Source organism: Oncorhynchus nerka, linkage group LG12 (genome assembly GCF_034236695.1).
Source record: "Oncorhynchus nerka isolate Pitt River linkage group LG12, Oner_Uvic_2.0, whole genome shotgun sequence".
Taxonomy (NCBI): domain Eukaryota; kingdom Metazoa; phylum Chordata; class Actinopteri; order Salmoniformes; family Salmonidae; genus Oncorhynchus; species Oncorhynchus nerka.
The window spans coordinates 21727550-21751292 of record NC_088407.1 but is presented as its reverse complement, the minus strand read 5'-3'; the positions used below and the strand labels follow the sequence as shown (position 1 = coordinate 21751292).

Genomic DNA, 23743 nt, shown 5'->3' with positions numbered 1-23743 from the left:
AGGAGAAAAGAGAGTTTTTAGTGAGCACAGTATATGGCTTTTGTCATTTACCAATGGACCTTTTGTTGTCTATTTGTTCCCCTAGATTCCCAAGATGAAGCACCCTAACCCATTCTACCTGGGCACCCTGAAGAAGAGTCTGACGGAGAGAGAGACAGAGGAGATGTACCACACCATTAAGTGAGTGAAACAGGCCAGCAATGTTAGAAGTTAGTTTATCCTTGTTGTAATAATGGTCTAACACCCCATTCTATTCCATTCTCTATCATTCTATTCCATTCCATTATTTTCTATTCCATCCATTCTATTCCATTTGTTTCTATTCCATCCATTCTCTACTATTCTATCCCATTCCACTCTCTCTCTGTGCTGTGTTCCCAGGTTGACATCTGGGGCAGAGAACACTCTGTTCCACTATGTGCTGATGGAGACAGTACAGGGCATCTTCATAGCTCCTACACACAGGGAGCTGGCCCAGCTCAGCGGCTCCATCCACCCTCAGCTCATACGTAACTTCCACCACTGCTGCCTCTCCATACGGGCCACGTTCCAGCAGAGTCTACCGTCCAGGGTGAGATACGAAACACACACACACATGGGTGTGTACATGCACACACATACCCAGACACACTCTTTCTTTCTTTCTTTCTCTCTCTCTCTCTCACACACACACACACACACACACACATTCTCATATGTAACAATGTGTCTGAGTTGTAATAGCCTCGTCGCGAACTAGGCTTCCCTAAAATGGGAAGCCTGGGGATGTTCCATGGCAGAAATCATCTAGAGAGGGGTCGGAACCCATTGTAAATCAGTGACGCCTTGCAACACGTCAAACCAATCAAATTAGTGACGTAGGGACAACATTTTCTCTGTTATTTCAAGATGTGCTAAAGCTGCAGCAAGAGGGGAGAAATGGCCTACAATGCTGACCTGAGGGAAAGCATGAGGGACAATAAATAGCTAGCCACAATGCGGTTTGTTTTGATGAAGTCAGCTAACCTTGTAAGCTACCTAGGTAGTTACATTTCTCTCAACATTATAAAGCCTACACATTTTTTTTATAAAAACAGCATATTATTGACCTAAAAGGTTAGCTGTATTCGTCCAGTCTAGCTTATCCAGGGTCAGTGATACCATGTGCTGTCTATCTATGGGAACAACTGCAATCATTTTGCATGTAACATTCCTAAAATGAATGAATGACCGGGTTTTGATCCCAGGCTGTTTCACAACCGGCTGTGACCAGGAGCCCCATAGGATGGCCCAGCGCAGTCCGGGGCAGGGGAGGGTTTCGCCGGTGGGGATTTTCTTGGCACATCGTTCTCTAGCGACTCCTTGTGACAGGGCAGGGCGCCTGCAAGCTGAATCCGGACATCAGTCGAACAGTGTTTCCTCTGACACATTGTTGCGGCTGTAGGCTAACTCAACTGAACTGCTATCTAGTTCACTTTTCACACTGTTAAACTAAGTTAATTCAATGTCATCAGCTAGCTAACTTCCTATTAGATCGCTGCGGGTTAAGCGAGCAGGGTGATAAGAAGTAGCAGAACACACCTGTTCAGGGCCTGGTTAGTACTGGGATGGGAGACCGCATGGGAATACCAGGTGCCGTAAGTCAGAAATGTATATAAAAAAATAAAAATACAATGCTACCTGTAATGCGCATCCCCTATACTAGCGTTGGCCAACTTTGCTCCACTGATCCCTGATCCACTGGGTGAGCAGACTTCTATTCGAACCCAGCAATAGCACACTTGATTATCAACTCATTAGATTTGATATGTTGAATCAGGTGTATTATTGCTGGGCTGAAACAGAACCCTGCACACCCAGCAGACCTCTAGCAGGATTGCCCTGCTCCAATTCTAATAGGTTTATACATTGTGTGTGATTTTTAACTGTATTTTGTATACAACATTTGCTAACATATAGGATATACCCTTAGTCTCTTGGGATATTCATTGGGACCTCTATTAATCTGCAAACATGCTTTCACAGCTTCCCATATCTGTGGACAGAAAACATCACAAAGAAACAGGCTTCAGAATACTCCAATTAGACAGCACTGAATATTATGTTGCTATTATCTCTCTCCTCAAAGTTGTCCTCTCTAGGGACTGGAACGGGAGAATATTTTCATAATGTCCTCCCACAAAATTACCTGCCCTATCCAGTAGCCTTTACTGACAGCTGATTACATCAAGATAGAGATCTAATAGGAATTTAGCCAGCTGATGACATTTGATTAACTTAGCTAAACAGTGTGCAAAGTTAGCTAGATGACAGCTCAGTCGAGTTAGCCTGCAAAGTGTCCTACTATAGCAGGCTAGCTAGCTAATAATACATTGTTTTTAACATTTAAAAACTGTATTTACTTACTTGAATAGGTTCTCCCGTTGCATGTTTTTTTGGTTCTTACAAAAACAAAATAATGGACAATCTTTACGATATTTTCGGTTGTAGCACGCTGCGGTCTAAGGCACTGCATCTCAGTGCTAGAGGCATCACTACAGACCCTGGTTCGATCCCGGTTTAGAAGGTGCTAGGACGTTTGACTTTACCAGCGTAATCCACTCTCAATTTCAATATATATAAATCGCAGACTGTCGGCCACACTTGATAACTTAAAAAATACCACTTGAAACTAGCATAGGGAACAACTACCCAGAGGGTCTAACATCCTATCAAAATCTTGCAGTTGAGGAATAACAGGGCATTATCTGTGCCATATTTTGATGCTTGTTAAATTGTAAAAAAAAGAAAAGAAAAAAAGCCAATAAATATATTGTACAAAAAAAAACACATCTTGCAGTTGGGAGCCAGCAAACAATTCAAACCGTTTTTGCAATAAAAATTTCCAAGGGAGGTATGACAACGATGATTTTTGGGATGTATGGCAATGCGAGACTAGAGTTGTAACAACAAAGGTAGTGTTTATGTATAAAATCATAGACTTCTCTGTCTATATAAATGTGTTTTTATCTCTGTTAGCAGGGTAGGCGGGGTACAGACAGACCCCAGAGGACCCATGGGCTGGGCCCAGTAAAGGAACACGGGGTTCTGTTCCAGTGTAAACCTGAGAACTGGACCGACCAGAGGAAGCCTGCTCCCACCATGACCTACTGGGTGATAGGGTATATGACAGTGCAAAATACTAAATGGTACCCTGTTCCCTATGTAGTGCACTATTTAAAATGTGTGAGAAGTCAATACTGTCATCTCAAAAGGCATCGTATTCTATATAGTGCACACTAGGACACTCTGCTCATATGTAGTGTACAGTATATGGTGAATAGTGTACGTAAGAGAACAAAGTGTTTCTAGTCAATCTTAAATGGCACCCTATTCCCTATGTAGTGCACAATTTAGAGACCTAGCCAATATACTATATGAGGAAACACTTTGTCTTCTCACGTGCCCTATTCTCTATATGCTGTAGACTAGATTTGACCAGAGCGGCTCAGTGTACTATATGGGGAATAGGGTGCCAAATTAAGACTAAGCCAACTGTGTCTGTGCTTACATAGTGTGGCAGCCCACCCAACTCCACTGTATATGATTGAGTCTCCTATTATGATATTTATTTAGCCTCTGTTGCTATACAGGGTCAGTGTTATGAATTATGGCTTTGTGTGCGTTGGCAGCATTATGAGTGATGTCTGTAATGAATGTAGGGTTTGTAGTGTAGGGATGGTGGTCTGTCCTTGTAGAAATGACTGATGGCACTTTGGTTCTGTCTCGGGCTGTTGATTTTGGACGCCCTTGTGTGTGTGTGTGTGTGTGTGTGTGTGTGTGTGTGTGTGTGTGTGTGTGTGTGTGTGTGTGTGTGTGTGTGTGTGTGTGTGTGTGTGTGTGAGAGACTACAGGTGGCCCTTGGGGGGAGAGGTCTGTCTGAGTGGTAAAGAAGGAAAGTAAAACTGTCTGGGTGGTAGAGTAAAGAAGGGAAGTAAAACTGTCTGGGTGGTAGAGTAAAGAAGGGAAGTAAAACTGTCTGGGTGGTAGAGTAAAGAAGGGAAGTAAAACTGTCTGGGTGGTAGAGTAAAGAAGGGAAGTAAAACTGTCTGGGTGGTAGAGTAAAGAAGGGAAGTAAAACTGTCTGGGTGGTAGAGTAAAGAAGGGAAGTAAAACTGTCTGGGTGGTAGAGTAAAGAAGGGAAGTAAAACTGTCTGGGTGGTAGAGTAAAGAAGGGAAGTAAAACACTGGAGTTAACTTTGAGTGAGAGGCTTGGAGTAGCAGACCACCATGTAACAGCTGGGTTTTAGGTTTCAGTGGCAGTTAGACGCATACTGGGCAGAGAGCTCTTAATTTATCAAGGTGGTCCTGTATTGCCTACTCTCCTGACCTCTAGGGCTTTTTGTTCAATTTTTTTAATCACTTCGCAATTATGTCCTGCCTACCCATGCTCCTCTGCCTTGGGTGCGGCCCAATAATATCTCCTTTCTCCTGAAGTGTGCACTCGTTCACTATTCCCCACAAAATGAAAAGCATTGGATTGGTGGAGGCATGGGCTAGAGAGCGTTTCCATATACCAGTCAATTCCTTTAAAATCCATGAAGGGAAGTGAACAAGTGCACACTTCAGGAGAATGTAGATATTATTAGGATGCCCCAGAAACCCACTCTGCCATTTTCCTCCTCTTTCTCAATTTGAAGCTGTTGTCTCTCTGTGTTCCAGCCGGATGCTTCTAGAACCCGTCCCTCAGGAATTCTATGTGTGTTTTCATGACTCCGTGGCAGAGGTTCCCGTGGAGATGGCCTTCCGCCTATCTTTCGGTCTGGCCTTGTGACGAGCCGTCTGCCTACAGTCTCTTAATGAACTCTGATAACACTACTACCTACAGACAGCGGTGCACAACCCTGGGTTCTTTTCATTAGGCATCAAATGGGAGAAAACTGATAGAAACAGGGAGGGGCTACCTGAACTCAATAAGAACCGCTTGTTTGTTTCCCGTCACAAAATATTTTACAACAGTACACCCTAATGAACACGACCCTGGTCTTCAACGTTTCATAGTCGACCTCAACGCCTGCTTACTGTCTGTCTGAGATATTGCGGGAACTAAGACTTGTCTTGTTCCAGACAGACATTGATCACCTGACAGCATATAAAAGGAAAGACCAAGGTTGTTCTCTGTTAGACTTGGACCAGCTCCAGTGGAACAGCAGGGGACAACGCTGTGGAACATTCAGATAGAAATATATGAAATAGAAAAAACACGCCTGATATGTAGAATATTATTGTAAGGAATCACATCAGCTCTATTCATTGCATTTCTATCTGTAACGTCTTACTACACTTGCCTACTGAACGAAGCCCTGGGTTTACTGGATGCAAAAATGTTGTGTCCGAAATGGAACCCTACTCCGTATTGAGTGCACAGCTTTTGAATCTGGTCAAAAGTAGTGCACTATGTAGGGAATAGTGTGCCATGTAGGACAAGCCACTAAACTCAATAATACCTCAGAAAACAGGCTGCAGGGAAAGCATTTTGCTGCTGTTCTGACCGTAGAAATAGAATCTCATTCTAGTTCAGTGGTTCTGACATTGCTGTTCACTTAAAGGTGCTACACATAGGATTTTTACTTTTGCATTTTAATTTCTGAAAATGTCCATAATATATCTCCAGTAATAGTGGAATGACAGTGTTTCACAGTACTACTTACCCACCAGTGTTATGATTGGCTGTGATATTCGCCTATTGATTTTGACCCGCCAGAGCAGCATCTGACTGTGTTATCTAGTGGAAATCGCTCTGTCATTTCCTGGTTGCAAAAGTTCTACACTGTTCACGTGAAAACAAGCACTGGATAGTGTAGGGAATCATTGTACAATCTAAATTGCTGTGAAATATCTTGCAATTCACCTAGCATAAGGCTGCATTCAAAACAAAACTCCCCTCATCCCATTTCCCCGTAACATGGCAGAGAATTCCACTTGAGCCTTTACTTTGGGTTTTGGTCCACCAGCTCAAACATCTGACAGCTGAAATTGCAGTGCAAAAATCCTATGTGTAGCACCTTTTAAGTGTGCCTGACCAAATAATGTGACTGTTCTTGCTTGCTAGCCTCTCCACATTGGCATGGCAACCGCCTTAAGTGGAGTTAAATTCCTATATGTTGTTGATTGTGGGGGGGTATTGTATTTAAGGTGTACAGTATTTTGCATAGAAGTCAAATCATTTGTGATACAAATGCACCTTTGAGTCTGTTGATTAAAATAAAAACCTGTTTTGGTTTCCTGGGGTAATTTTCTCAATTTATCAAACAGTGTGTAACATGTTAACATGATGCTATACAGCGCTTTACAGCTTCCTAAATGAATACAAAACCATTAACGATATATTTACACAAATGAAAGTCCTTCATGATCAACAGGCAAAAGAGCACTGTAATTTTAGGAAAAAGCTGATTTACTTCAGCTGATTCATTTCACAAAACAAGGTTACCTTGTTAAATTCTTATACAATCTACATCACGTGGATTTCCACAAACCGAGGATCTAGAAATGAAATACAAACTGGCTAATGTGGCTGTAGCCTGCATTATTATGATGCGTGTTATCAGGGCTAAATTTGACTGACTGACTGATGCATTGATTTGAAGTACACATAATTATGTCATTAGTTTGCCACCAGAAATGCAGAGGAAATGACCAATTACTGGACATATCAAGAAAAAAAGAAAGCATTTTTATAATCTGCTAAATAAAACATATCCACCTTGTCCTTTGATTTAACCCTAGAGTCTGTATGGCCAGCAAGCCAAAACCTTCCAAAGAGGTCAAGTTCAAGTGGCGCTCTCCACAACAAAGACCAGATTCTTCTTGTAGCACTCCAGACTACAGAGCGGGATCCCCGTCTTGGAGCACGAGTACCTCTTCAGATTACTGCACCCGTTTACTCCGCACCCTACCGGTGCCGGTGGAGGGGGGCACGGGGGAGCAGGGGTGGGGGCTAGCACCCCCTTGGGAAAGGAAATCCCCATTCCCTGGGCCGAGTCGCAGTAGCGGACCATGGGACACTGGGCCTGCTTGGACTTGCGTTCCCTCATGCTCTTGATCTTGGCCTTCGAGGTCTTGGTGAGCCTCTCAATAGTCTGGTTCTTGTTCTCCTCTGCCTTCTTGGCAGCCTGCAGGCGCCTCTTGCGGGCACGCTCCTCCCTCTTCTGCATCATCTCAGCGGTCATCTCCTTCTCCTTGTAGCCCATGGGCAGCTCCAGGAGAGGCTGGTTCTGTTGCTTATGCAGGAGGGCTTTCTGTAAGACAGAAGCACACACAAACACACAGTCAGGTACAGTAGGATGTAGACCTAAATCTATAGGGTTAGGGCATTTCTGTAACCTAAGTTTATAACCACTAGCAATTTCTCAGGTCATATCGTAACCTTAAATCACATGGTGGAGGAAAAAGTCAGAACTCTACATGTCAGACTAGCCTAGGCCTGTCCGGACCCTGTTACCTGTCTGGCTGTGAGCAGTGACTCATCGACCTCCTTCTTCAGCTCTCCGTTGTCGTCCAGCTCTCCTTTCTCCAGGGCGTCCAGCCACTTCTCCTCCTCGTCCACCGGCCCCCCCAGTCCCCCCAGGGAGTCAGAGTCCATGTCTGGCAGAGGAGAAGGGTCCAGGTTACTGTCCTCATCTAGAGACAAGACAGACAACTGCATGGTCAAGATATTACAATGACATGGCTGCGATCCACATTTTTTTCAATAAGTCCACATTTTAGTCAATAAGTATTCAACTCCTTTGTTAAAGCAAGCCTAAATAAGTTCAGAAGTAAAAAAAAAAAAATGTGCTTAAAAAGTATCACAATAAGTTGCATGGACTTATTGGACTCTGTGTGCATTAACAGTGTTTAACATGATTTTTGAATGACTACCTCATCTCTGTACCCCACATTATCTGTAAGGTCCCTCAGTCCAGCAGTGAATTTCAAACAGATTCAACCACAAAGACCAGGGAGGTTTTACAATGCCTCGCTAAGAAGGGCACCCATTGGTAGATGGGAAAAAAAAAAAATCTAAGCAGACATTGAATATCCCTTTGAGCATGGCGAAGTTATTCATTATACTTTTATATCAATACACCCAGTCAATACAAATATACAGGTGTCCTTCCTAACTGAGTTGACAGAAAGGAAGGAAACAGCTCAGGGATTTCACCTTGAGGCCAATGGTTAATATAAAACAGTTACAGAGTTTAATGGCTGTGATAGGAGAAAACTAAGGCTGGATCAACAATGTTGTAATTACTCCACAATACTAACCTAATTGACAGAATGAAAAGAAGGAAGCCTGTACAGAATAAAGAATATTCCAAAACATGCATCTTGTTTGCAAAAAAAGTCATACTGAAAAAATGTGGCAAAGCAATTAACTTTTTGTCCTGAATGCAATATTATGTTTTTGGGCAAATCCAATACAACAAATTACTGAATACCACTCTCCATATTTTCTAGCATAGTGGTGGTTGCATCATGTTATGGATATGCTTGTAATCCCTAAGGACTGGAGAGTTTTTCAGGATAGAAAAAATTAATGGAATGGAGCTAAGCACAGACAAAATCCTAGAGGAAAACCTGGTTCAGTCTGCTTTCCAACAGACACTGGGAGATGAATTCACCTTTCAGAAGGACAATAACCTAAAACACAAATCTACACTGGAGTTGCTTACCAAGTAGACAGTGAATGTTCCTGAGTGGTCGAGTTACAGTTTAGACTTAAATCTGCTTGAAAATCTATGGCACGATTCGGTGGTTGTCTAGCAATGATCAACAACCAATTTGAGCTTGAAGAATTCAGAAAATAATACAGGCGTAGAAAGCTCTTAGACACTTACCCAGAAAGACTCACAATAATCACGGCCAAATGTGTTTCTAACATTTATTGACTCAGGGGTATGAATACTTATGTTTCTTAAAACATGTTTTCACTTTGTCATTATTGGGTAGATGGGTGAGATTTTTTTTTTTATACATTTTTAATTCCGGCTGTAACACAACAAAATGTGGAATAAGTCAAGTGGTGTGAACACTTTCTAAAGGCACTGTGTATAGTAAATCAATCAGTTTAAACAGGAAATGACTTTTATATTGATTGGACATGATGAGAGTAAGGGACAGACCTTGGCACTCACCAAGCCAGGCCCGGTACTGCTCGAGTGGGACGCCCTCAGAAGGCTCCTCGTCGTCATCATCATCCGAGTCGTCATCATCGTCCACGATCATCAGAGGAGACGGGGAGCGGGCTACACCAGGGACCACACTGAATGTTGGCACACTGGTTCATTAAGAAAAAGGAGAGATAACGAGAATGGGGTTAGAATTTCAGGTCACGTGAACGCTGGACCTATATTTTGCATCAGAAGTCAATAGGAACTGATCAGGGCCAGGGTGAGTTTCTCCAAAATATAAAGAATATCTTTAGCACTAAGACAATGTTAAAACCATTGGTAGGCAATGGGCAAACCATGATATTTATGTTTTCTGAGAAACCCTTGTTAAGCTCAGTAGTCTCTGTGTCACTCTTAAAATAGAAGCCAGCGAGGTCTCACCTTTTGGTCCCCAGCGTTTGGCCTCCCAGTTTGATCTTGAGTCGAAGCTGTGTGGGGGGCTTGAGTCGGAGCTGCGTTGGGGGCTTGAGTCGGAGCTGCGTTGGGGGCTTGAGTCGGAGCTGCGTTGGGGGCTTGAGTCGGAGCTGCGTGGGGGGCTTGATCAGGATGCCAGAAGATGACTCCAGGGCCTCTGAGTAGGAGCTGTGCCCGTCGTCACGGTGATGCTTCTTCTTGTGCTTCTTATGCTTCTTGTGTTTCCTCCTATGGAGGCTGTGTAACCCCAGGTGGTCTCCATCACCTGTAGTCACAGATAACCAATAAATATGTAGACAAAATAGATACAAAGACAATCAGGCCTATTTAGAAGTGTTGTTCATAGGTTGGTGGCATCTTAATCGGGGAGAACAGGCTCGAGGTAATGGCTCGAGCAGAAAAGGTGGAATGGTATCAAATATATCAAACACATGGTTTCACTCCGTTCCAGACATTATTATGAGCCCTCAGCAGCCTCCACTGGTCTATGGGCTCGGTTGGTAGTGCAAGGCGCTTGCAACACCAAGGATCGTGCGTTTGATTTCTGCTGGGGCCACCCATCAAAAAAATGTATGCGTGGTTGTCCACAACTTAAAATGTAAAAAAAAAAAAAAAAAGAGTGCTCTGTTCTTTCGACCAGTCTGCTCAAAATGTTAAAACATGTATTTTTTTCATATATAGACACACCCTATGTGTTTGAATAAATCAACTATATGCACTGAGCTTGTCTGATGCTTTAAGCGCAGTGTGTGATGAAATAACTAAGACACACAAATGACTCAAGGGAGAGTCCAATGGCCAAAAATACCTAATTTGTTTAGGAACATCATTCCCTATTCCCTCAACCCCTACTCTCTTTATGTAAAACATGTATGCATTATATGAACTTGACTAATAGGGCCTGAGCTATCTAATAGGGCCTATCATAATCACATTAATAAATTGGTTATAACCAACTCCAAACACCGTAACACACCACGGGTACCAAACAGGTGCTTTTAGATCACAATATTATTATTTTTTCTTACCATTTGGAACCGTGTAAATTACACTAAATAAAGTATAAATGTACCAGTCAATATCTATGAAGCCTTTATTACAGCACACTATAAACAGTTGCATGCATTCGTGAATTGCGGTTTATTTATTGTTTCGCTCCTTTTTTATTTAATTTGAAAACTAAAATGCTAAATTGCATTTCAAAGCGTGATGACATGAGCGAACGATTCATTGATTGATATAGTAGCCTATTTATTGAAATAAGCCTAAGTAAGTTACAGTACTAAGACTAAAGAGGACAAGAAACCAACTAATGATAATGACATTACCTATTATAATGATGATCATAACAATAATTGTAATAGGAGAAGAAGAAGATCAAGAAAAGGGAGGGCATAGGAGCGAGAGCTGCGTGCATATTATGTGAGACAAGCAGGTGCTGTTAGATTACAAAATTAGATTTCTGCTCGTTTGGAACAGTGTAAACAACATGATATAAATGATAAGTAAAATCAGAGACCTCAACCCAATTGAGATGGTTTGGGATGAGTTGGACCGCAGAGTGAAGGAAAAGCAGTTCAACAAGTGCTCAGCATATGTGGGAACTCCTTCAAGACTGTTGGAAAAGCATTCCAGCTGACTACCTCATGAAGCTGGTTGAGAGAATGCGAAGCTGTCATCAAGGCAAAGGGTGGCTACTTTGAAGAATCTCAAATATAATATTTATTTTGATTTGTTTAACACTTTTTTGGTTACTACATGATTCCATGTTATTTCATAGTTTTGATGTCTTCACTATTATTCTATAATGTAGAAAATAATACAAATAAAGAAAAACCCTGGAATGAGTAGTTGTGTCCAAACTTTTAACTGGTACTGTAGGTCATATAGGGAAAGGCGCCAATTCAACAGTGCACTGAACATTAAGTTTCAGAACCGCTGACAGCAAACGTGATGCAACGCAGGACGAAAGCGCATTTGTTACACCATTATTCTTACATAATATAACAATTTACAATTTTAGTAGCTCATGTCTAAAAGGCTCTAAATGGTCAGTCCAACATCTGCAGTGGCTGTACAACATTTACTGCGATGCGGCCTCCGTAGAAGTCAGAGCAAATATACTTTTTGCACTTCGTGGAGCAGAGGTGTTGGGAAGGAAGTTGTCAAGGAAGTGAGTTTGTGTTTATACAGGACCTCCCGACCCCACCTACCGTCAACCAATAATTTCAATGAGGGACAATACGGAGCTCTCCACATTGTTACAAAATTTGAGAGGCACAGAGCAATGCAGTACAGAGCTTGATTTGACCTCTGCATGCCTCCGAGGGCTCCGCAATTGCGTCACTCTCCAAACGAAGCCTCTGATCACATCACAGATCAAGCATACATTGGCTTTAAAAGCCCCTGCATGGTCAATCCGAAATCTGCATTGGCCGTGCAACATTTACGGTGATACGGCCTCTGCAGAAGTCAGGACATTCATACTTCTTGCGCTTCGCGGAGCAGTGCAGCTTTTACATTTACATTTAAGTCTTTTGTGATGGAAGTCAATTTGTGTTTATACCTCCCCGCAATTGCGTCACACCATCAATATGGCGCCTCCGACCACATTTTCGGATCAAGCATAAATGTTCTCTTTGATGGACTGTGCCATCCCCATGACCTCCGCAATGGATTAGTCCACTGAGTTAAGTGTCTTGTGCACCATGGAGTTTTTTTGAGAATGCTTGACTAAGGAAATCTCAGTTTATTGACCAGTCGACTAAGCAGGGTCAGCCCTACCGCATGACTGTTAGCGGCTTTGGATAAAAGTGTCTGCTAAATGGCATATATTATTATAATAATGCCATGTATGACTCAAAATAATGACAAGTGGCTTCTGGACTGTTCCTGATGGCTTCTTATGGCAAGTGAATATGATGGTGTCAAATCTTCAATTCACAAACAACCAACCAGGCATTCGTATCCAGATGATTACAGGTTAGATCAGTAACAGAGAGGGGGTGGGGACTAAAAGAAAAACAGCCATGCTTGCGTCGTGGGAGCATAATATCAACAGTAAAATAAAAACTCACCTAAAAGAAACCTTGGGTGGATCATGTCTTTCCTTTTCCCCATTAAAACGACTATATGTAAATCAAAACAAGCAAAGGTGTTCTGCAAGTTTACATCACAGCAAGGTCGTTGGCCTTGATCTAGCTATATGCGCAAAAGTCGTGTTATCAAACGCGATAGCTTCTCGACGCACGAGCAACCTACTCGATAGTTTTCACACGATTTGATAGCCTGGTAAATTGAAAATCATCTACTTTGCTAGCTAACGCAGTTGCAAGCACATTTGATGTGACAAATAACAACAGACTAGCTCGATGGAATGATTAGCTATCTACTGTAGCTAACATTAGCCTTTAGATACATTAGTTGCTCACAAATCAATGATTCACGGTGCGGATGCAGCTGCTTTCCTTCGGTTAAGTTGCTAGTTATTTGTACAAACGGAACAGTAATAACTGAGTTATTATTTGAAAATACACAAGCCCGAGAAATCAAAACAAATAGCTAGCTGGCTACGTGCTAGCAGCAATGGAATATTTTCCTCGCGGGTTTCAATACGATTATTTACGTGTATTCGGGTACGCTGCCGCCACCCACCGGTGCGGCGGTGGAAGTACTGTCTAGCCTTGACTGTTACGTTGATCTGGTTCAGTATTAAATTATCGGAGATCATTTGTTACGATTTTATTATCAGGGATTCTGTAAAAAAATGTTTTGCATCATGCAGTTAGTTGATATACGTATAATTACTTGTACAGTAATCTCAAAATGATATACTTATTTTGATCCCTGGGTAATGTAGGGCTTGAAAGTAAATATTTTACTGTAAGATCTACACCTGTTGTCTTCGGGGCATGTGACAAATAACATTTGATTTGACTCCAGTGGACTATTGCAGTGAAAACTACATTATCCAGTGACCACTGTACGTTTAAGTGTCAAATGCTTAAGGTCGGTCATGAAACAAACGTGGTTGTATACATAAATCTGTTGTTCGTCTGCTCAAATGTATTCCTATTATATGATTTTTGTGCACTATATTTCAGGTTTAATCGGTGCATTGTGTTCTTTATTTTAATTTATATATTTTTTTGTTGTTGTTGGGAGGGTAGATCCTCTTTAATATTGCAGATAGATTGCGGCTTCAATCAATTTAATGGTCTGCATCATTTCCAATCCCCCATATACATTTTTGTAAATATTTTATATATATTTTCCTTTATTATTTTCCCCTAACCCTACCATCCAAATCAAATCAAATCAAATGTTATTTGTCACATACACATGGTTAGCAGATGTTAATGCGAGTGTAGCGAAATGCAGTGATAACCAACAAGTAACAATGCAGTGATAACCAACAAGTAATCTAACTAACAATTCCAAAACTACTGTCTTATACACAGTGTAAGGGGATAAGGAATATGTACATAAGGATATATGAATGAGTGATGGTACAGAGCAGCATACAGTAGATGGTATCGAGTACAGTATATACATATGAGATGAGTATGTAGACAAAGTAAACAAAGTGGCATAGTTAAAGTGGCTAGTGATACATGTATTACATAAGGATGCAGTCGATGATGTAGAGTACAGTATATACGTATGCATATGAGATGAATAATGTAGGGTAAGTAACATTATATAAGGTAGCATTGTTTAAAGTGGCTAGTGATATATTTACATCATTTCCCATCAATTCCCATTATTAAAGTGGCTGGAGTTGGGTCAGTGTCAATGACAGTGTGTTGGCAGCAGCCACTCAATGTTAGTGGTGGCTGTTTAACAGTCTGATGGCCTTGAGATAGAAGCTGTTTTTCAGTCTCTCGGTCCCAGCTTTGATGCACCTGTACTGACCTCGCCTTCTGGATGATAGCGGGGTGAACAGGCAGTGGTTCGGGTGGTTGATGTCCTTGATGATCTTTATGGCCTTCCTGTAACATCGGGTGGTGTAGGTGTCCTGGAGGGCAGGTAGTTTGCCTCCGGTGATGCGTTGTGCAGACCTCACTACCCTCTGGAGAGCCTTACGGTTGAGGGCGGAGCAGTTGCCGTACCAGGCGGTGATACAGCCCGCCAGGATGCTCTCGATTGTGCATCTGTAGAAGTTTGTGAGTGCTTTTGGTGACAAGCCGAATTTCTTCAGCCTGCTGAGGTTGAAGAGGCGCTGCTGCGCCTTCTTCACGACGCTGTCAGTGTGAGTGGACCAATTCAGTTTGTCTGTGATGTGTATGCCGAGGAACTTAAAACTTGCTACCCTCTCCACTACTGTTCCATCGATGTGGATAGGGGGGTGTTCCCTCTGCTGTTTCCTGAAGTCCACAATCATCTCCTTAGTTTTGTTGACGTTGAGTGTGAGGTTATTTTCCTGACACCACACTCCGAGGGCCCTCACCTCCTCCCTGTAGGCCGTCTCGTCGTTGTTGGTAATTAAGCCTACCACTGTTGTGTCGTCCGCAAACTTGATGATTGAGTTGGAGGCGTGCGTGGCAGGGAGTACAGGAGAGGGCTCAGAACGCACCCTTGTGGGGCCCCCGTGTTGAGGATCAGCGGGGAGGAGATGTTGTTGCCTACCCTCACCACCTGGGGGCGGCCCGTCAGGAAGTCCAGTACCCAGTTGCACAGGGCGGGGTCGAGACCCAGGGTCTCGAGCTTGATGACGAGCTTGGAGGGTACTATGGTGTTGAATGCCGAGCTGTAGTCGATGAACAGCATTCTCACATAGGTATTCCTCTTGTCCAGGTGGGTTAGGGCAGTGTGCAGTGTGGTTGAGATTGCATCGTCTGTGGACCTATTTGGGCGGTAAGCAAATTGGAGTGGGTCTAGGGTGTCAGGTAGGGTGGAGGTGATATGGTCCTTGACTAGTCTCTCAAAGCACTTCATGATGACGGAAGTGAGTGCTACGGGGCGGTAGTCGTTTAGCTCATTTACCTTAGCTTTCTTGGGAACAGGAACAATGGTGGCCCTCTTGAAGCATGTGGGAACAGCAGACTGGTATAGGGATTGATTGAATATGTCCGTAAACACACTGGCCAGCTGGTCTGCGCATGCTCTGAGGGCGCGGCTGGGGATGCCGTCTGGGCCTGCAGCCTTGCGAGGGTTAACATGTCTTACTCACCTCGGCTGCAGTGAAGGAGAGACCGCATGTTTTCGTTGCAGGCCGTGTCAGTGGCACTGTATTGCCCTCAAAGCGGGCTAAAAAGTTATTTAGTCTGCCTGGGAGCAAGACATCCTGGTCCGTGACTGGGCTGGGTTTCTTCTTGTAGTCCGTGATTGACTGTAGACCCTGCCACATGCCTCTTGTGTCTGAGCCATTGAATTGAGATTCCACTTTGTCTCTGTACTGACGCTTAGCTTGTTTAATAGCCTTGCGGAGGGAATAGCTGCATTGTTTATATTCGGACATGTTACCAGACACCTTGCCCTGATTAAAAGCAGTGGTTCGCGCTTTCAGTTTCACGCGAATGCTGCCATCAATCCACGGTTTCTGGTTTGGGAATGTTTTTATCGTTGCTATGGGAACGACATCTTCGACGCACGTTCTAATGAACTCTCACACCGAATCAGCGTATTCGTCAATATTTCCATCTGACGCAATACGAAACATGTCCCAGTCCACGTGATGGAAGCAGTCTTGGAGTGTGGAGTCCGCTTGGTCGGACCAGCGTTGGACAGACCTCAGGGTGGGAGACTCTTGTTTTAGTATCTGCCTGTAGGCAGGGATCAGCAAAATGGAGTCGTGGTCAGCTTTTCCGAAAGGGGGGCGGGGCGGGGCCTTATATGCGTCGCGGAAGTTAGAGTAACAATGATCCAAGGTTTTACCACCCCTGGTTGCGCAATCGATATGCTGATAAAATTTGGGGAGTCTTGTTTTCAGATTAGCTTTGTTAAAATCCCCAGCTACAATGAATGTGGCCTCCGGATAAATGGTTTCCAGTTTGCAAAGAGTTAAATAAAGTTCGTTCAGAGCCATCGATGTGTCTGCTTGGGGGGGGATATATACGGCTGTGATTATAATCGAAGAGAATTCTCTTGGAAGATAATGCGGTCTACATTTGATTGTGAGGAATTCTAAATCAGGTGAACAGAAGGATTTGAGTTCCTGTATGTTTCCTTCATCACACCATGTCTCGTTAGTCATGAGGCATACGCCCCCGCCACTCTTCTTACCAGAAAGATGTTTGTTTCTGTCCGCGCGATGCGTGGAGAAACCCGTTGGCTGCACCGCATCGGATAGCGTCTTCCCAGTAAGCCATGTTTCCGTGAAGCAGAGAACGTTGCAGTCTCTGATGTCCCTCTGGAATGCTACCCTTGCTCGGATTTCGTCAACCTTGTTGTCAAGAGACTGGACTCCTGTTTGTAAGGCAGAACACAGGATCCGCGTCGCGGAAAACATATTCTTGGTCGTACTGATGGTGAGTTGACGCTGATCTTATATTCAGTAGTTCTTCTCGACTGTATGTAATGAAACCTAAGATGACCTGGGGTACTAATGTAAGAAATAACACGTAAAAAACAAGAAACTGCATAGTTTCCTAGGAACGCGAAGCGAGGCGGCCATCTCAGTCGCCCCTAATAGGAGTGAACTAATAGTGAGCAACTCTTAGGCTTCTACTTCCAGCTTATACATACTATATACATTTTACGGACACAGAACATTTTAGATAGTTATCTTTTGTTTGTTTTTAGTCCCATCCTTCAGCTCGACTCAACCCCGTCCATCTATCTCTGAACACCATCCAGTCCCATCCTTCAGCTCGACTCAACCCCGTCTCTGAACACCATCCAGTCCCATCCTTCAGCTCCCCTCAACCCCGTCCATCTATCTCTGAACACCATCCAGTCCCATCCTTCAGCTCCCCTCAACCCCGTCCATCTATCTCTGAACACCATCCAGTCCCATCCTTCAGCTCCCCTCAACCCCGTCCATCTATCTCTGAACACCATCCAGTCCCATCCTTCAGCTCCCCTCAACCCCGTCCATCTATCTCTGAACACCATCCAGTCCCATCCTTCAGCTCCCCTCAACCCCGTCCATCTATCTCTGAACACCATCCAGTCCCATCCTTCAGCTCCCCTCAACCCCGTCCATCTATCTCTGAACACCATCCAGTCCCATCCTTCAGCTCCACTCAACCCCGTCCATCTATCTCTGAACACCATCCAGTCCCATCCTTCAGCTCCCCTCAACCCCGTCCATCTATCTCTGAACACCATCCAGTCCCATCCTTCAGCTCCACTCAACCCCGTCCATCTATCTCTGAACACCATCCAGTCCCATCCTTCAGCTCCACTCAACCCCGTCCATCTATCTCTGAACACCATCCAGTTTATATTTCTATTTACCATATATTTTTCAACTGTCCTGTGATGTTTCACAAAAGTGCTGAACCTTTCTATTCTCATAGATTCTACATATTGTAAATAAACATTTTTGCTAAGAGTTGTCTTATGTTGTTGATTGATTGACTGTGACTTTGTAAATCACCCAGCAGTGCTATTTGCAGAGTTAACTCCAAATAAATGTTGCAATTCTTCAGCCATTCCCGATCTTGCAACCAAAAACAAGCTACATATGGACAGTACCAAAACAAATGATCTAATGATTATGTCTCTTTGCAGCAAAATCTGCAGAGCTGGGATGGTTGTATCCCCATATATATATAAAACATTCCTAAAACCCGGAAATAAGTTACCTCTGGTTCGTTCAGCCATTCCTATGTTAAAAATTAATGGGGAAGGAAAAGGGTTTTGGGATAAATGCTGAAAATAAGGTCTGAGGTCAACACAGGTTTAGGAGATTTTATGTTTTCTTCTATGAGATCATATCAGTCAGTTAACATGATCTTTATGAATTATGAAGTCTTGTGCTTTCTGTGTCTTTTTATTATTACATAAATTCTAGTGTCGTTTGCTGATGAAGATTATCTCATCAGTGAAGGCTCCTCCTCAGAGGAAGGGGAGGACCATGCTCCTCAGTGAATTTCATAAAAATTGAAATTGTCAAAGATTTTAAAAGTTATCCTTTTTCGATAAAACTATACTAAATATATTCATGTCACCAAATAACTGATTGAAACACACTATTTAGCAAAGAAGGTCTACAGTAGCCTCAACAGCACTCTGTAGGGTAGCACCATGGTGTAGCTGGAGGACAGCTAGCTTCCATCCTCCTCTGGGTACATTGGCTTCCTTACAAAACCTAGGAGGCTCATGATTCTCACCCCCTTCCATAGACTTACATAGTAAATATGACAACTTCCGGAGGACGTTGTCCACCCAATCAAGGGATCAGATAATTAATCTAGTACAGAAAGCATAAACTATAGCTAGCTAACACTGCGGTGTATCAAATGTGGTGAGTAGTTGACTCAAAGATTAACTATACTGACTATGAGGTTACTTGAGCTAATATGGTGACAACGATGTAAACTGTTTGTAGAGGTTTGGCTTGGAAAGGTTTTCTCGCCTGGTCACATGCAGCTGATCTGTTGTGCATTGAAGTCCACAAGCAGCATAAGATGAGTGACACAAACCAGCCTGCACATGTCCTCTATTATTATTGTTATTGTTCAGCGTTTGGTTATTTTGACCCTTGATTACTGTTGTCCCGTTGACAACATTGATTTTAATAATTTTTATAATGTTAATATTGCAAATCTCCAAAGTAAGCTTTGGCAATATTTACATTGCTACGTCATGCCAATAAAGCAAATTGAATTGAAATGATTACAACGTTGCTGTTATGAGAGTGAACTCTGTTTACCCGTGATCAGGTGTATTCATTTTGCCGATTCTGTTGAAAAACGTTTCTTAAACGGAAGCAAATGGAACAAAACGGAGATAAACATACCTGTTTGCAACTGTTGGACTAATGATTACACCCTATACCAGCTAGATGCAGGCAAGAGTGCCTTACATTTGTCTCTCGGCCTGTGTGCGCACCAACATTGTAAACTTTCATTCATAGGCTAGGTTGCAGCAACCTCATGGTGGATATAGGGAACATTTGAGTATCATGTAGTAGCCTAAACCTATCACTGTTACATTGAACTGGGTGAATGGAATATGAATGAGAGTCATCCGATATGCTGTAATAGAAATAAAACCAGGCTCATGAAAAGAAAATGGTCCTCTAACTGTATCTCACAGAACAAAACTCTCCTCAGCCTGTGTTCACCACAGACCTTGTTTCTGGCATTTATCGAAAACCCCTACAAAAACGCCATTCAATTTCCCATAGGCTTTGCCCAACCAACCATGGCAGAGTTAGTGCCTACAAAAATACTCCATTACTATTGCTCTCTATTCGCGCTGCCTTTATTAGCAAGATAATCCACTCCAGTGCTGCTGTATGCAGGAGCAGGACAACATAGTAACCGTATCTACTTAGGAGTTTAGTTCACAACCTACTACTGTACTTGTCTTGCCAGTAACATACAAGGTACTTTATCAACGTGCCAAGGATATCACACTCAAACTAAACATAGGATAACACATCTCATCATTACACCATAATCACGTTTTTCTGAAGATGATTCACATGGGATGGGTGAACAGTATTTACTATGTCTTTATGTCTTGTTGTAACTTGACCCAACAATCAACATTAGTAGACAGCATCCATATGTCCCTACCTCTTCAAACAGTATCTTAGATAATTATCCTCCTCACGTCGACCTGCCCCCCCCCCCCCCTCCCAGCTACATTATTGAGGGAAAATGTACTTTCTATGCCTGTGATATGTGGTTGTCCCACCTAGCTATCTTAAGATGAATGCACTAACTGTAAGTCGCTCTGGATAAGAGCTTCTGCTAAATGACTCAAATGTAAATTATGTCAAATGTGTCATCATGCAGCATGATGTCATGTGTTGCTGTTAACAATCGTACGCTGTCACATTGTATATCTCTATTCCTCGGGAATGTTGACATACCACAGGAAAGACGGCTCTGTCAGTGTTAATTGTTCGAAACCTACCTGTGTGTTGATTTTACAGGAGCCATGAACAACGGTTTTTGACAGCTGTAAGTGCAGCTCGGACGCCCTCCATCATCCGAATGTTGAGTAAGTCATGGTTCTTTGTCAGTTTTCAGGTTTGATCCATAGTTCAATGTATTTCATTTTATTCAGTTCCTAAAGTGTTGGGGTAAAATCATTTGGTTCAGTGTAAGCCACAATACAATTTCATTATGAGACTTGAGAAACCAACCTGTCTTTCCCTCTTCCACCCCTAAGCTGAGCTCCAGCAGAGGTCTCCCCCTCCATGATCTCCCTGGCCGGAGGGGCTCCCGACACCTTCCCCTTCCAGTCCTGCTCCATCCAGGTGAAGAATGGGGACAGAATGGTGACACGATCACCTTCGACGAGACCATGATGAAGAGGGCTCTACAGTACTCTGCCTCCAGCGGGAAACACTGGGTGTGTATGAAATAACACCCAATTCCCTATATGCTGCACTACTTTTGACCAGGATATTGTTTATTATGATTTATAAACTGGGTGGTTCGAGCTTTGAATGCTGATTGGCTGAAAGCCGTGGTATATTAGACCATATACCACGGGTATGACAAAACATTTATTTTTGATGTTCTGATTACGTTGGTAACCAGTTTATAATAGTAATAGGTCATCTCGGGGGTTTATACCTAAGAACAGCCCTTAGCCGTGGTATATTGGCCATATACCACACCCCCCTTAAGTATTTTAGCCCACGAAAGGGCTAGTCTTCTAAAAGATCCTGGAAGCTTCTTCAGAGCATGATATTGTAACAACCTTAACCCAACACCTAGTGACCTCGTCAAGAGGTTCGGATCTCTTGGCGTAACGGCTAAGGTGTTGGGTTGACAGTTACTGGTTCGTGTCCTGGTCAGGGCTACCCTCGTATTGCTACAATATAGGAGAGTCAACAAGAACATAGCCTCCAAAATGTCCCCTTGACACAAACAGAGTAATATACAGTACATGGCTAGCTCTAACACACAATTCATATGGTCTGGAATTGGCTAAGTTTACAATGTAAAATCATTGGCCTGTTTAAACTGTTGACCTGTCACAGTGCTGTTCAACATTGAAAAGGTTAGGGCAACATGACACCTATACTAGTCAATGGCAGTGTTAGAAGGGAGGTTATCTCTCTAATGGCTCCTTATCTAGCTTTATTACTATCTGTATAAATAGTGTCTCGTATTGGTCTATAGCTCTCTCAACCTGTGTGTGTGTGTGTGTGCGTGTGCGTGTGCGCGTGCACGTGCGTGTGCACGTGCGTGTGTGTGTGGTCTGCATTGGTTCAATCACAGCTGATAAGAGATGCCGGGACAATAAAGCCAAGGCTGAGTCTCAAATGGCATCCTATTATGCAGCCCAGGATCCAATACACACATCAAATACTGAATATGTTATTAATCCATACCTTGGCTGCTATAGAAATGTAAAAAAAGATAAGAGAATTGGGTGAGATTTTGTAACTGTAGGTTATTCTGAATGGAATGAATCCTAACCTCCAATTTCACGTCTTTCACTTCGCCTCTCATTGACTTAAATAAAAATTCAACTAAACTTAGAATTCACCCTTATGAATGGAAAGGTTAAAGTAACTGTCCCAGTGAAAATCTGACTTTTGAAAGTTTATATTCTGTTAACTCATACCCAAGCAATGTTGTTGACTCTCGTCTTATACTCGTATTTGTGGCCAAAGCATAAATTGGAGAAAAAACACTTCAGACTGTTCAAAAAATGCTTTCTATTTCCTCATATAGGATGATGTCATTCTCCTAATATTTTTCATGACAGATGCCCACACCATTCTGATGTTGGGGTACGTCCACACCATTCCAACACAGAAAAGCTGCTTTCTAACAAACTTAATTACAATGTTTTTTGAAGGAAAACAATTTCACTCAATTTCACTCATATTGCAATTCATTATTGGCGCCGGATCTGGAGGTCGTGGGCTGGTGTGGTTACACGTGATCTGGGGTTGTGAGGCCGGTTGGACATACTGCCAAATTCTCTAAAATGACATGGTAGCGGCGTATGGTAGAGAAATGAACATTCAGTTTTCTGACAACGGCTCTGGTGCACATTCCTGCAGTCAGTATGCCAATTGCACGCTCCTTCAAGCCTTGAAACATTTGTGGCATTGTGTTGTGTGACAAAACAGAACATTTTAGAGTGACCTTTTATTGTCCCCAGCACAAGGTGCACCTGTGTAATGATCATGCTGTTTAATCAACTTCTTGATATGCCACACCTGCCAGGTGGATGGATTATCTTGGCAAATGAGAAATGCTCACTAACAGGGATGTAAATAAATTTGTGCACAAAATTTGAACAAAGTAAGCTTTTTGTGTGTATGGAACATTTCTTGGATCTTTTATTTCAGCTCAGGAAACATGGGACCAACACTTTACAGACTGCTTTTATATTTGTGTTCAGTATACTTTTGTCTATGTTGAAGGGAATGTTTTGATTCTGGGTACGGGATCATTTTTCCCCCTTTTTTTGGTAGGTTTTTGAAATGCTTGTCAATCCTGGAGACGTTCTACTCCACGCATCTACCTACTCTGGAACTCTCGCTGCAGTAAGAAGCACTTCTCTTTCTCTCACAAACACTCTCTCACTCTCTTTCTCTCTTTCTGTCCCCCTCCCACTCTCTCTCCCTCTCTTTCACCATTCTTCCCTCCCTCCGGTGACCAGCACGGTATGATCCTGGGGGGTCTGAAGGAGGTGCTGTCCCGCTGGGACCTGGCAGATGTCCACAAGCCACACAGCACCGTACCCAGGGTCCTCTACACCATCCCCAATGGAGGAAACCCCACCGGGGCCTCCTTGACCACATTTACATTTAAGTCATTTAGCAGACGCTCTTATCCAGAGCGACTTACAAATTGGTGCATTCACCTTATGACATCCAGTGGAACAGTAGTGCATCTAAATATTTTAAGGGGGGGGGGGGGTGAGAGGGATTACTTTATCCTATCCTAGGTATTCCTTAAAGAGGTGGGGTTTCAGGTGTCTCCGGAAGGTGGTGATTGACTCCGCTGTCCTGGCGTCGTGAGGGAGTTTGTTCCACCATTGGGGGGCCAGAGCAGCGAACAGTT

At 43.0% G+C, this 23743-nt stretch overlaps 2 protein-coding genes and 1 long non-coding RNA gene across 10 annotated transcripts in view; 2 read left to right on the top strand and 1 right to left on the bottom strand.

Annotated features, from left to right (window-relative positions):
- The window catches only part of intu (inturned planar cell polarity protein), a 49095-nt gene extending 42853 nt beyond the window's left edge, over nt 1–6242 (top strand). For 2 of the 6 annotated variants that reach the window (XM_029674291.2, XM_029674286.2), the window contains exons 14-17: nt 86–180; nt 382–571; nt 2998–3167; nt 4681–6242. In XM_029674291.2, coding sequence (XP_029530151.2) covers nt 86–180; nt 382–571; nt 2998–3167; nt 4681–4792 — 567 coding nt within the window. In that variant the 3' untranslated portion in view covers nt 4793–6242. The remainder of the gene's footprint in view (nt 1–85; nt 181–381; nt 572–2997; nt 3168–4680) is intronic. The other 4 variants (XM_029674292.2, XM_029674289.2, XM_029674287.2 and 1 more) reach the window with 3 other exon arrangements.
- On the bottom strand, nt 6218–13219 carry LOC115137954 (INO80 complex subunit B-like). 2 transcript variants are annotated; one of them, XM_029674293.2, is made up of 5 exons: nt 12665–13219; nt 9555–9852; nt 9126–9280; nt 7463–7641; nt 6218–7259 (listed from the first exon to the last, which is right to left on the bottom strand). In XM_029674293.2, exons 1-5 carry the CDS (start codon nt 12705–12707, stop codon nt 6792–6794), a joined length of 1143 nt encoding a protein of 380 aa, XP_029530153.1. In that variant the 5' UTR covers nt 12708–13219; the 3' UTR covers nt 6218–6791. The 2 variants fall into 2 exon arrangements, with proteins under 2 accessions (XP_029530153.1, XP_029530154.1); XM_029674294.2 differs by having other exon boundaries at nt 9138–9280; nt 12665–13217.
- Nucleotides 13220–15697: 2478 nt separating this feature from the next.
- Nucleotides 15698–23687, top strand: LOC115137951 (uncharacterized). 2 transcript variants are annotated; one of them, XR_003864872.2, is made up of 4 exons: nt 15698–17056; nt 20641–20708; nt 20880–21062; nt 23340–23687. It is a non-coding gene; the product is annotated as an uncharacterized LOC115137951 (long non-coding RNA). The 2 variants fall into 2 exon arrangements; XR_010465287.1 differs by having other exon boundaries at nt 15701–17056; nt 20880–23687.
- The last annotated feature ends 56 nt before the right edge of the window (nt 23688–23743 follow it).

Coding starts and splice junctions, on each gene's coding strand:
- LOC115137954 (XM_029674293.2), bottom strand. CDS start 12,707: ATGGGGAAAAGGAAAGACATGATCCACCCAAGGTTTCTTTTAG. Junction 9,853..12,664: donor CCACCCAAGGTTTCTTTTAG/GTGAGTTTTTAT, acceptor CTGTGACTACAG/GTGATGGAGACCACCTGGGG. Junction 9,281..9,554: donor CAAACGCTGGGGACCAAAAG/GTGAGACCTCGC, acceptor TTAATGAACCAG/TGTGCCAACATTCAGTGTGG.